Raw genomic sequence first — 13,503 nt, forward strand, 5'->3', positions numbered from 1 at the left:
TGTCTGCATATGTTACTTTAATGCCGTGCATTCAGTTTCACTGAAAGCTGTGTACACCAGTACACCTGGAAACTTTACAGCCCTCAGTGGTTTTCCAAACCATAAGGTTATTGTATATGATATCACCTTCATGGTGACAGACCTGGTTTACTGTAGCAGTGGACTTTAGACTCTGACATCATTTCTTAACATATAAACATTAAACACACTCACCTGCAGTAAATTTACTGTACTGATATGGAGTTTTTTGCATAAAACAAATACATGGAGCATACCAAACACAAGCACTATTGTATTTTACTTTAAGCCCCTAATCATGAGATAACCCAACCAGCACAGTTCACAAGTGTTTGTCTGGCTCATTGCGTACACCACGGGAGGAAGGAGAGAACTGCTCTGGGTCCACTGAGTAATAATGTAAGTGTTTGTTAAAATATTTTTTTCTTGATAGGCATGTACTTTAGGTATTACATCATTTGGTATTGTGTCATTGCTTGTCAAAGTGTAAAGATTACATGTCGGCGAATGTAATCTAACCAGAAAAGTTGAACATTTGAATCATAGACATAGGAATTGAGGTGATGGATTTTAAATGTAACTTTAAGTGGAGCTGTATGAAAGACTTTGGCCAACAATATCCATGTCTAATTTTTACTTTACTGACTGTTTTTGAGTTTTGAATTTGGGATAGTTTCTGCAGCGTTTCCATTATGAGAACTGACCCCATATTTGTCTCTGTTAATAAGGGGTGAACTAGGCTGCTGTATCCATGGGAGAGCAGTCTAACAAGAAGAGAGGGACAGAAAGAGGAGGGGAAAGGAACAAAGGAACTTCTGCTATTTTTTGTGTAATGAGACAAAATCCCTTTTTTCAAAATAAGTGCTGTAATTAAAATCAAGTGCAATCCTTTGATTAAGCGGAAACCTGCTTTTAACATTTTAGCACTGTTGGAATTTGGAGAGTAAGCTGATATTTGTGGGTATTTGATTACATAGGAAAAGCAGCAAAAGAACAACTGGGGGTGTCATATATGCTGCTTTGCTCTGTTTTGTTTCCTCTGAGTTTACAATTTTTTTTTTTGTGAAAGTGAAATAACATACAGCTGAGATACACTGAATATATCTGCACTTAAATGTTGCCCCTCATTACTGCTTTTTATGTATTCCATCAGTCACATATTCAGAGCAAGCTGCACAATGGCTCCCTTACTGCTGTTACTACTGCTGCCCGGATCGCTGGCCTGCCATGGTATGGATGTCAGTTTTATCTGTGTAGGTTTTGCTCACAAAAGAAAGAGTTATCCACAAGTTCAAATTAGGTCAAAAGTTATTTTATTATTTAGTAATTTCTCTCTTTGTTTTTTGCTATTTATTTTTAAGGTAACTATTTCAGTCAAAGCAGAAGTAAAATAGCACACGGTTGGTTATCTAGCACCGCAGCACATAAGAGGACTGACTGGGAGATGGTCCTGTGGAGTCTAAAAAGGAAAAAAGGAAGAGCTAGTATTGTTGAAAGTCAAATCATTGTACTTAGTAGGGGACTAAAATTCCATTGCACCTTATCATTTCTTAGATTTTCCCTAATAAATGTAGCCACCCCACTCCACTGTTAAAAGCCACTTTGCTTTCTTGTGCTTCACACACTTCTTTGAAGCTGGGAAACATCTGTAAAACCCCTAACACATTTGGTACCTGTAAATCAGAAAGAACAAAAATGAACCTTTTTAGAGATGACATTAAAAAGCGAGAAGCTGGACATCTTGTGCTCCTAAGTATGCCAGTGTGATCTTTATGTCTTCAAGAATGTGCTTACCTTTTAGCCCCTTTCCTACTGTGCAAAAAACCCCACTAACACCTGCTACCATTTGGCTTTTGATTATTTGTTGGTAAAGGTTACAGTCACAGACAGGTTAAAGACATTCACTGGACAAATGACTATGCAGTAGTCGCAGGTATTTATCAGCTCTAGCTCCAATGTGGATGGTGGATGTGCTAATTTCCACTGCTTGATACGATGATATGCTGCTACAAATACCATCTATCTCTGTCCAAGCCAGCTTGTTTTCTCTCCCAACTCGTCAAACGCTGCCATTTTGTCAGTGGATCTTGGCACCACATAACAACGTACAGTGGCACCCTTTGCAGCGGTATGATACGCACAGGGCAGTGGCTGTTTTTCATGCAGCAGACAGCAACCCAACTTGACACACTCCGCTGCTTAATCAGTGGACCTTGGCGTCAGACAGTGAGCATAGAGGCAATGTTTTTAGCAGTATGATACATGGCAGTTTGTGACTCTACCAGCAACTATACCTTATCATAAACAGTGAGAAAGTCCGTATAGGGCAGGTGGGAGGGAAGGTGAATGAGTCAAGCAAAATTCCACCGGGAGCCCACTGTTTCTCCTCTAGACCTAACCACGTGATTTTGGTTGCCTAAACCTAAGGAAGTAAACCTAAAAACGAAGTGTTTTACCCTGTCGTAAGTTCATTTAAAAAAGACTGTATGCAAGTAATGAGTAGAAACTTTTTTCTGTGAAAATGGAAGTGTATTTTGAAAAGACACAATACATGTAACGAGTAAATTGATGCGCCGTCCCTGAAATTGTAAAAGTGACGCAAAAGGGTACCTAACGTCATATTTTGAGGTGTAGATCCGCTGACAAAGTAGCGGTATTTGATGAGTTGGGATGAGAATGTGTTGCAGCAGCACTGGAACATTGTTCAAAATTAGTCGGGACCAAGTCTGAAAGAGAGACTAAGTAACAGACGTAAAAAGAAGTAACTACCGTAACCTCTTCACTGGCTTCCATGCTGCTTTCTACTGTTTACTAATATGTTTCTGGTGCAGTGGAGTCTGTGATTCTAATCCAAGACACTGTCAAATTCAACAAATATCTCCTCACAGTCCACTAGCTGTCGGTTATGTGTGTGTGAACGGAACCCTCTTCCATGTCCTCGCCCATGAGGAACCATGATAGTAATGAAACATAAATAACATTGGGATACTACCGGAGCTTTTGAAGGAGCACAGACAGGAGGGGTGTATTTCTTCGAATGTTGACTTTAAATATCAATTATCTTTCTCCACAAAGACTCACACAGATTCCACCTGAAAATATGTCTTAAAGTCTTCTTTCATGTCTTTGTTACCGAAGATGTGTAAGATACAGTAAGTTATTTCTCGTCTTCTGTTTCTCTGTTCAGTTCATCTCAGCATTTCAGATGGTAACATTTACTTTACCATTAACACCAACCACACTGTAATTACTGACAATCGGCCTGATACTGTGATATGCTTGGAGGATGGATTTCCCTGCCACATTGAATGCACGCTCAGCAACTTGACCGTATGGCGCAATAAATCATTTGGTTGCTTCAAGGCTGAAGAGACACGAGATCCCAACATGACCGAGTACACAATAACACAAGGTAAATACACTATCTCTCAAGAAGACTGATCCCTACAGAATGAGGCGCAAATTATCTCTGATCAGAAAGGTGCTGTGGCTGATATGCCCTGTCTCCTAAAATATCTGATTTCTCTCTCACTTCTCAGATAGCAGTTGCAGTGTATACATGTGCACCGAGACTAGCATCTTGCCACTCATTGCTTCACTGGTTAGTAACAGCTCTGGCCAGACAGCAATGATGCAACTCTCCCACATAAGGTATAGCTGTCCAGAGCTCTTCAGTAGCAACCATCAAGTCAAGAGAGCCTTTATAAGGTAAGTGTCAGAGTTGCCTCTGTCTGCTGCTCTCGAGACACACTGAATTCATTCCTCCTGTTTTTGGTCAAACTGTTTTAGCCACGGCTCTTAGGATGGCAATATTGGCTTGTCAGTCAATTACACCACTTTGGTCCAGTAGGAAGTACCTCAGCCACTGCAGGGGCTTTTGCACAAAATGTATTTACCTATAAATTAAATGTATTTATTTATAAATACATATGAATGACTACAGAGTCGCTGTTGGTGCTGTCAATTTCCTGATCTACAGTATAATAATCATGCAATATTATTATATTGTAGTGATGCTCTTTACACAGCAATGTCCCATCAGATCAGCTGACCCAACAATAAACAGATTTTGACTGAAGGGCTGTTGTCTCTTCTCTTCTTATCTCCTCCAGGATGTATTTAGCATCCTCAATGATGATGAATTTCCAATTCAGATTAAAATCATCATAATTCTTAAGTCAAATGAGTGTTTTCATGGCTTGGCCCTGGCGATAGCTGTGGCCAGAGGTATTATATCTTTGGGTTCTTAGTCTGTCCGTCCCATTGTCATGAGCCCAATATCTCAGGCACACCTCGAGGGAATTTCTTTACATTTAGTACAAACATCTACTTGGACTCAAGGATGAAGTGACTAGAATTTAGTGGTCAAAGGTCAAGGTCACTGTGACCTCACCAAACATGTTTTTGGCCATAACTCAAGAATTCATATGTTAGTTCATGTCTTAATTAGTGTGGACCACTGCTGAATTTTGTTTGTACCAAACAGAAAATTCTAAGTAAGAACAAACTCGCCAACAAAGCAAACTAATCTGTTTGAGGTCCATTGTCTCTCTGCAGTGCGGAAAAAAAGATGATTCATGACATCATGGGAACATCCCGGCCTGAGCCTGGAGGCTTTGTTTACTACAACCTGAAAGACTTTTCTATGAATGTGTACAACATCAGTGAGGCTGACCTCAACTCCATAAACTCCAGGATCCAGCTAAAAGCCCCACAGGTACGCAAGCTATGATAAAAATAGTGCTAATAGAAGAAGTAGAAGGAACAACCAGGGGTGAAAATCCCATTTCATAGTTGGGGGGGACAATAAACAGTAAAATTTTAGAGAATAATTCCAGGGGGGGACGAGGAAAAAAAGTTGTAGCCTGTCTTTTATACAACATCTTTTACCGCAATTTGACGCTTTAATCTTTTCTCTATCTCTCCAACAGGCAGGCATAGGACCTTTCTCAGCACTGGCTGAGTCCACCTGCACATGTCCAGATTTAAAACAAAATGATTGAAATCAAATTAACACATACACAACGACAACAGTCAGGTGCGCCGTGCTGTCCAAGGTGCTGAGTGTGTCTGGAGCAGAGCAGGTCTCTGTCTCCCCGTGGGCAGTAGTGTGAATATTTATGCTATTAAGTAAACGAAGAAAACATGTCTCTCATTGTTTAATAGCAGCAAAACAATAAGGCTTCATTCATCAAAGACCGAAACTCGATCTCTCTCCTTCTCTCCCTCTTTTTCATCTGGCTCAGGTGTGTGGAATGGATCCTTCGTCTCTGGCTGGCTGCAGGAGCAAACCGTTTTGTTTGTTTTTTTCGTTTTTTTACCGGCAGTGAGATAAACATTTCCTGCAATTAAACTGGTGAACTGGTTTATAAACAGTGTGCTGTGAGATCTGCCGCTGCGCACCTCAAAACCGTGCGTAATAATCGCGCGTAATGGCCGCTCCTCGTCAGTTAAACTGCACGTCTGTCATGTTTGTCTCACTGACAGGTGGAGAGCCTACAGATATTAACTACGAGCCGCTCCGTCACTGACTGCTCTTGTCCTGTCCTCTCCCTCTTCTTTCTCTCCTGTCCTCTCTGACTATCACTAAACTCTGGCTTTTGAACAATGCAGGAGAAATGTTGCAGACAGTTTATATTATCAGCCTGGGCCTGGGGCTTGTTGTAACAGTAAATGGGATGTGTTGTAACTTGTGTAAGTTAAACTGTATCTGCGAGAGTACATCTTACCCCGCGCGATGTGGGCAGCCGGGTCCAGCCACACGCTGCAACTGCTGCCAAGTACTAACAGCTGCTAGCCCTGCCCGTTGGAAAGAGTGTGGGATATACCAAGGGAGGGGGGGACTAAATCTTTTAAGATTTAAATAGCACATTATTGCGCTTTTATAATGAGCACCGCTTACATTGTGCTTTTAATAAATACTACTGCATTGTTCAAAAATTATTAATTGTGTCTCAAATTATTCTAGGGGGGTACAGCTTTAGTGAAGGGGGAGTCATGTCCCCCCTGTCCCCCCCCGGGATTTCCGCCCCTGGGAACAACGATGATAACGGTGACATGATGGTGAACTTTTCTGGCTGACATGACATTAGGCAGTGCTCAGTTAAAACAAACCTTGTTGACCAATGCTAAGATTAACATTTTTTTATATTCTGAGTGAAAACGACAAATTGCCCTGCTTAACCTCATCTTCTTATATCGACTGTTAGCTGCTGCCTGAAAACAAGTCATACATCCCTGACGTTTGGCTGCCTGCGTATGCCCTTCGCAACATCCCAAAGGAGAAGAGGATCATTGGTTTGGTCAGCTACATGCAACACAGCCAGTTCCAAGTATTTCCTTTGTCCTATTTACCCTCTTTTTTCAGTTTAAACATTAGTCATAGTTGTGAATGTTGGCAGATTATTTGGTCATCATGGTTGTGACATATATGTACTGTATGTATTTATATGTTTCTTTTCTTGACTATATTGAAACTGTCTCGCAGTTTAAACAGGAGGAAATCTCATCGATGGTTCTCAGGATAGAGCTACTGGGCGAACAACAACTTCATAATCTGATGACACCAATCAAGATGACTTTCGGAATTCCTCCACACACAGATGTGGAAAGTCTAATTAAGCTTGTATGCATTAATGTTTTTAATATCCATCTGTTTGATTTGGCAAATTTGGGCCATGTCAAATAAATGAACTTGAACTTGAAAAATGTTGGCATTTAGCATTTCTGCAAACAAAGAATATGTTATATTTCCACATAATTATGTAGTGAACAAATTAAAACTGTCTATTTTCAAAAATGCCTTGGCTAACCTGTGGTTAGCTTTAGGCACAAAAACCACTTGATTATGTTTAGAAAAAGATCATGTTTTGGCTGAAAATACCCTGTTTGGGGGGCACAATCCCGGCCAGAGAAGCAGCGATGTTATGGTATAAAACAACTGAGTTTCTTGCCAAAAAAGCCGCTGGGAACATCAGTGACTAGCTAAATCACAGCCCATTTTTGGCTGGTCTTGAACAGAGCTCTGCAATGGTCTGCAGCTCAACAGGCATCTCGCCAACACATTCTCACTCCAAACTTGTCAAATACCAACACTTGGTCAGTGGCCCGTCACATCAATTATGACATGCTAGGTGCTCTCTCTTTAGACTTTCAGGGACGATGTGTCAATTTACGCTTGTTACATGCATTGTCTCTTTTTCAAAATAAACCTCAGTTTTCCCAGATGATGTATGGTTTCTGCTTGTTAAATGCATACAGGCTTTCTTAAAATAAATAAGTAATGAAAATGTTTTTAGGTTTATGTCCTTAAATTTAGGTTTAAAAAAACATCATGGTTTGGGTTTACATTGGCATGATTGTTACTAACGTACATACATCACATGACAAACGTCAGTAGCATACTACATTGTTATTACAATAACTCCATTAACATTTGGTTTCACACGGGACACAAACAGCTGGCTACCAGGTGAAAGTCCAGAGTTTGTTTGGCTCATCCACCTAATCTTCCCACCTGGCAGACTTCCTCACTCTTAATACCACAGTAGTTGCCCGGAACATCAACAAATGCCACTGCCAGGTTGTCTCATACTGCCACTAAAGTGTGCCTCTGTGCGTTGGTGTGTGATGCCAATGGACCACTGATCAAGTGTCAGCATGGGCTGGGCGAATGGCAGGCAGAGTAAAATTCTGACATTGTTTTGATACCTTTGTATTTTCATAATTTGGTTTAAATGTACATTTCGTTCCTGCAGCCAAGCAGTCCATCAGTCCATCTGTGCCTGCTTAATAAGGATACATTGTATTTTTTTGGTGCATAATCACACAAACTGTCAAATCAAATTCATCCCAAAGTTTACAGAACACCACATCACTGAACACATGATTTTATCACAGTGTTTTGTTAAATCTACTTTTAATCTGTTGGGTAAGCTTGTTTGACTGCATGGCATGTACCATTGTTAACTATATTTTTTGCATTTTTTTACAGAATGAATCATTACAGTGTCACTATTTTGATGAAAATGGTGGGTTGTATGTTGGTTTTTGCTCAGAGCAGGATAAACAGGAAATAACTGGAACTGTATTCTCTGTTTATTACTGACAATTTGGAGATAATACATCAGTATGTTTCACATTTGCAGCAAAAACGCCTGCAAAGTTATAAAAATTGGAAGTACCTGCAAAATAAGCAAGTCAGCAGAGAAAATCTCAGTTACATATTTAACTTTGTGATGGTAGTCCATCTTTGTCTTATTATGTGTTAGAATGTTTAAATTATTATTATTATTTTTTTTTAAAGTGATGTTTGTTGATCATGCTATTTAGAAAGCCAGCAGAATTAGATCTTATTAAGCTAAGTAAGTTATAATGTTCATGTTCCCAGAGTGGCTCTGGAAAACAGATGGATGTGAGACCAATGGTAACCAGACTGAGATCATTTGCAGCTGTGACCATGCAACACCATTTGCTGTCCTACTGGTAAGAAGACAAACTTGCTGTCACTTACTCGCTCCTGATGATGTAGCCTTTTTTGATTTATTACCTTTCATACAGGAAATAAAAAGTGCAACAGATGACAGTCATCTTTGATCATCTCTATCTATTCAGCAGTGGTGCAGTGCTGGTATTAACCCAACATTAGAAATCCCACACTGTCTTGTTCCAAGATGTTGGTGAAAGTTACGCTGTAGATAACACTTAGTTTCCACACTTCCATATTTTTTGCAGATGAGACAGCCAATTGCAGAAATCCACTGGAAAATCCTGTCATACATCAGTTACATAGGCTGTGGCCTGTCTGCATTCTTCACTGCTTTGTCCCTGGTGATATATGTCTTCAGTCGGTAGGTATACAGGTATTCTAGGCATTCTATACAGCTACCTCTCAAACAGCTTTTCATCCTACCAGCCACTTCTGTATTGCCAGTCAAATGATCAAGTAAACTTGATACAATGATACATTTCTGAGTGTTAGCCCCTTTTCTTTTCATGGTTACCCTACCAGGCAGATATCAAACTCGGAGGAACAATCATACTGGGTTACCACTACTGAAAAAAAAGAGGCAGAGACACAAGAAAAGTAGACATACTGTGGGGGCCATACTTTTGAACATTTTGATGGTATCTCTGCACGCCAGCTCTGTCAAATACACCACACTCTTCTTCACCAGAACCACAGTGTGTATGGGCTGTAGCTGCTGCTGTAGTGGGTCAGTCATGGGTCTAATTAAATAAAGAACGCTTACAGTCATTGGCTGCAAGCAATACTATACAAATAGTCATTTTATTCTAGACCTGGGTACAAAAAGGATTGAATGCAGGTATCATTGTAATGAAGAAGTGAGGATACTACTTGGTACCAGGCTAACGGCAGCCTCCAGAATGAAGCTAACGCAGTGCCAAAAACAGCAGTTCTTTGAGCAGCCGCTTGAGGCTGGCTCGGGAGGTTACTCAATCCATAGACCCCCATGTTAAAATGCAAAACTTCAAAGCAGAAATAAACATGTTCACAGCCTGGAACAAACAATGGTTTCTATAACTAATTCCAACATTCATGACAACATCTGTACAGGGGGTAAATTTTATTTGACTCACCTGTTTAACATTTTATTAAGGCTTAAAGTTATGCATAATTAAGGGCAGGGCCACTTGAGTGACAGGCTGACTGTTGCCACCTGTAGCCTATGGGTCAGATCAACCCCTCATTCCCCACAGCTCCATCTTCTTGGTCAATTCTGGCTCCAAAAATCCAAGATGGCAACAGCCAGAAAGCCAAACTCGAGTCCACAAACCAATGGGTGGTCATGGTAGCTACATCCATTATTTCATACAGTCTATGGCACTGGGTTATTTCGATCGATACTTTAAGGTATTGAGTAGGGGTGTAACAATAAATTGGCATGACTGTGTCACAATTTCCATGTAAGTTAACCTCCTTCCTAAATATTCAAACAGTGCTGGCAGCTTAGCGCCAGGCAGACAATGGTAGGCAGCCAAGAAAAAAAGACAATGAGGAAATTTAGTGGTCTCATATCGATTGCAGGCACCTGAACTGCAACTGAATCAAATTGAAAGTATATCATGGCAGACTTTGTGATATCAGCAAACATCGTATTGTCCAAAGAATCAATATAATGTCGTATCAAAAGAAACTTGTGATTTGAACCCCTAGAATCATGTACTGATACCCAGCCCTATTTTTCCAAATTTAAAGAATCATATTCACCATGAGTATCCTACAGGCACACAATATTTCTCTGCCAAGGTTACAATAGTGTTGGTTATTTCACTTAAGGGATTTATGTATTCTTTTTTCTCTGCACTCTTTAAAGATACAAATAAGGGTTTTGCTTTCTTTGTATTTGGTGTTTCTTTACTCATAATCAAGATCAAGAAATGGCTCCAAATCCTGTCTGATTATCATAAAGCACCCTATCTTGCTTGCGACTTGTTTTATGTTCTCCTTCTGTCTCTTCCTCAGAAATCACAAACTGGATTACTCCATCTCTATCCACGTTTCTCTGAGCGGGGCCTTGTTTCTGCTCAACTCAACCTTCCTGCTGACCGAGTGGGGGCCCAAAGTGAAGCTGGACTGGGTGTGCGTGTTTATCGCTGCTTTCATGCATTACGCTTTGCTCTGCTGTTTCACCTGGATGGCCATAGAGGCACTTCACCTCTATCTACTGCTGATAAAGGTGTTTAACACCTACTTCAAACACTACCTGGTCAAACTGTCTCTTGCTGGATGGGGTGAGTGAAGCAAGCGCACCTACTGTGTTGACTACCTGCTGATTCAGATTCAGATTCAGATTCAGATTCAGAATACTTTATTAATCCCCGGGGGGAAATTGTTTTTGTTCCAATGCTCCGTGCAAAGTTGAAATAGAAATACAGCATGAATGGAAACAAGAGATAAAGATGAAGATATAAATAAAATACTAAAATAGACAATGAAATAAGTAAAATAAATATTAAAGTAGACATTAAAATAAAATAAAATAAAATAAAATATTAAAGTAGACATTAGAATAAAATAGAATAAAATAGAATATTAAAGTAGACATTAACATAAAATAAAATATTAAAGTAGACAATAAAGTAAAATAAATAATAAAAACAGTAAAGTAGACAATCTGAAATATATACAATATACAATGAAATGGTTGTAGCATTATAAATGAAATAAGAATGAGTAATTATATTGTGTGATTTGTTTTATAAATAGCCAAATGAGTCCGATCATCAGAGGGAGGAGTTGTACAGTTTAATGGCCACAGGTAAGAATGACTTCCTGTGGCGCTCAGTGGTGCATTTAGGAGCAATCAGTCTCTGGCTGAAGGTGCTCCTCTGTTCGACCAGAGCGTTGTGGAGAGGGTGAGAGCCATGCTGAAGTATCGCCCGCACCTTTGACAGCATCCTCCTGTCTGACACTGCTGTCAAAGGGTCCAGCTCCACCCCCACAACGTCACTGGCCTTTCTGATCAGCTTGTTGAGTCTGTTGGCATCGGCTACTCTCAGTCTGCTGCCCCAGCACACCACAGCAAACAGAATAGCACTGGCCACCACAGACTCATAAAACATCCTCAGCATAGTCCGGCAGATGTTAAAGGAGCGGAGCCTCCTCAGAAAATAGAGGCGGCTCTGTCCCTTCTTGTAAAGGACTTCAGTGTTCTTAGTCCAGTCCAGTTTATTGTCTATGAACACACCCAGGTACTTGTAGTGTTCTACAATGTCCACGTTATGCCCCAGGATGGAAACTGGGGTCACTGGTGTCCTCGTTCTCCTCAGATCCACCACCAGCTCTTTTGTCTTTGTTGTGTTGAGCTGCAGGTGGTTCAGCTCACACCATGAGACAAAGTTATTCACCACAGCCCTGTATTCAGCCTCCTCACCCTTGCTGATACATCCAACTATAGCAGAGTCATCAGAAAACTTCTGAAGATGACAAGACTCTGTCTGGTAGCTGAAGTCCGTGGTGTAAAGGGTGAAGAGGAAAGGAGAGAGGACAGTACCTTGTGGAGCCCCGGTATTGCTGACCACTGTGTCTGACACACAGTGCCGCAAGCGCACGTACTGTGGTCGGCCAGTGAGGTAATCCACAATCCAGGACACAAGGGGGGGATTCACCAGCATCGCCGTCAGCTTGTCACCCAGTAGAGCAGGCCTGATGGTATTGAAAGCACTGGAGAAGTCAAAGAACGTGACCCTCACAGTGCTCCCCGGCTTGTCCAGGTGGGCGTAGATGCGGTTCAGCAGGTAAATGAGGGCATCCTCAACTCCAATCCGGGGCTGGTAGGCGAACTGGAGGGGATCCAGGTGCGGCCTGACCATAGGCCTGAGCTGCTCCAGGACAAGTCTCTCCAGGGTCTTCATGATATGTGACGTCAGTGCCACCGGTCGGTAGTCCGAGAGACCGCTGGGTTGCGGCATCTTTGGCACTGGAACGAGGCAGGACGTCTTCCATATCACAGGGACCCTCTGGAGGCTCAGGCTCATTTTGAAGACACGATGAAGCACTCCACAGAGCTGTTCGGCGCAGGCTCTGAGAACCCGTGGGCTGACACCATCAGGGCCTGCAGCCTTACCGGCGGGGAGTTTGCTCAGCTGTCTCCTAACATGTAGAGGTGTAAAGAGTGCAGGTTGAGGAGGGGGAGAGTTGGAGTCCAAAGTGAGAGGAGGGCAGGTAGCATGGGAGCCAGAGGAGGTGTGAGGAGTGGGGGATGGGTGTGAGGGGCTCACCAAGTTGGATGAGGTGCTATCAGGAGGAGGAGGGGGGGTCAGAAGTGGTGGTGGCTGGAGACAGTCAGCAGGAGAGCCAACAGGGGCCAGGGCAGCAGTGTCAAACCTATTGAAGAACAGATTTAACTCATTGGCCCTAGCCACACTACCATCAGCTCCACTGCTAGTTGGTCTGTAACCGGTGATGGTCCTCATACCACTCCAGACCTCGCTCATGTTATTCAGCTGGAGTTTCCTCTCCAGCTTCCTCCTGTAGCCGTCCTTAGCCTCATTGATCTTTGCACTCAGCTCCCTCTGAATGTCCCTCAGCTCCTCCCTGTTGCCACCTCTGAAAGCCCTCTTCTTCAGGTTGAGTATGGCTTTGATGTCCTTTGTTACCCAAGGCTTGTTATTTGGGTAACACCGCACAGTCCTTGCTGGGACAATGCCGTCCACACAGAAATTAATGTAGTCTGTAATGCACTCAGTAAGCCCATCAATGTCCTCTCCATGTGGCTCACAGAGTACATTCCAGTCAGTCACCTCAAAACAGCCCTGCAGTGCCTCATAGCAGTCCTCTGACCATGTCCTCACTGTCTTTGTGGTCACAGGCAGCCTCTTCACTAGAGGCACATAGCAGGGGGTGAGAAGCACCAAGTTGTGATCTGATCTACCCAGCGGGGGAAGGGACGTGGAGGTGTATGCGTCCTTTACATTAGCATACAGCAGGTCCAGGCTCTTCTCCTCTCTGGTTTTACAGGT

General features: G+C 42.0%; 1 protein-coding gene and 1 long non-coding RNA gene across 2 annotated transcripts in view; both read left to right on the forward strand.

Annotated features, from left to right (window-relative positions):
- Window positions 1-355: 355 nt before the first annotated feature.
- LOC126392871 (uncharacterized) lies at window positions 356-3,408 on the forward strand. Its single transcript, XR_007570224.1, has 3 exons — window positions 356-417; window positions 1,172-1,248; window positions 3,206-3,408. It is a non-coding gene; the product is annotated as an uncharacterized LOC126392871 (long non-coding RNA).
- The window catches only part of LOC126393737 (adhesion G-protein coupled receptor G2-like), an 11,991-nt gene continuing 1,893 nt past the window's right edge, over window positions 3,406-13,503 (forward strand). The window contains exons 1-9 of the mRNA XM_050050060.1: window positions 3,406-3,430; window positions 3,558-3,726; window positions 4,576-4,735; window positions 6,228-6,350; window positions 6,506-6,643; window positions 8,012-8,048; window positions 8,408-8,502; window positions 8,752-8,867; window positions 10,505-10,773. Coding sequence (XP_049906017.1) covers window positions 3,406-3,430; window positions 3,558-3,726; window positions 4,576-4,735; window positions 6,228-6,350; window positions 6,506-6,643; window positions 8,012-8,048; window positions 8,408-8,502; window positions 8,752-8,867; window positions 10,505-10,773 — 1,132 coding nt within the window. The remainder of the gene's footprint in view (window positions 3,431-3,557; window positions 3,727-4,575; window positions 4,736-6,227; window positions 6,351-6,505; window positions 6,644-8,011; window positions 8,049-8,407; window positions 8,503-8,751; window positions 8,868-10,504; window positions 10,774-13,503) is intronic.

This window comes from Epinephelus moara, chromosome 1 (assembly GCF_006386435.1).
Source record: "Epinephelus moara isolate mb chromosome 1, YSFRI_EMoa_1.0, whole genome shotgun sequence".
NCBI classification, from domain to species: Eukaryota; Metazoa; Chordata; class Actinopteri; order Perciformes; family Serranidae; genus Epinephelus; species Epinephelus moara.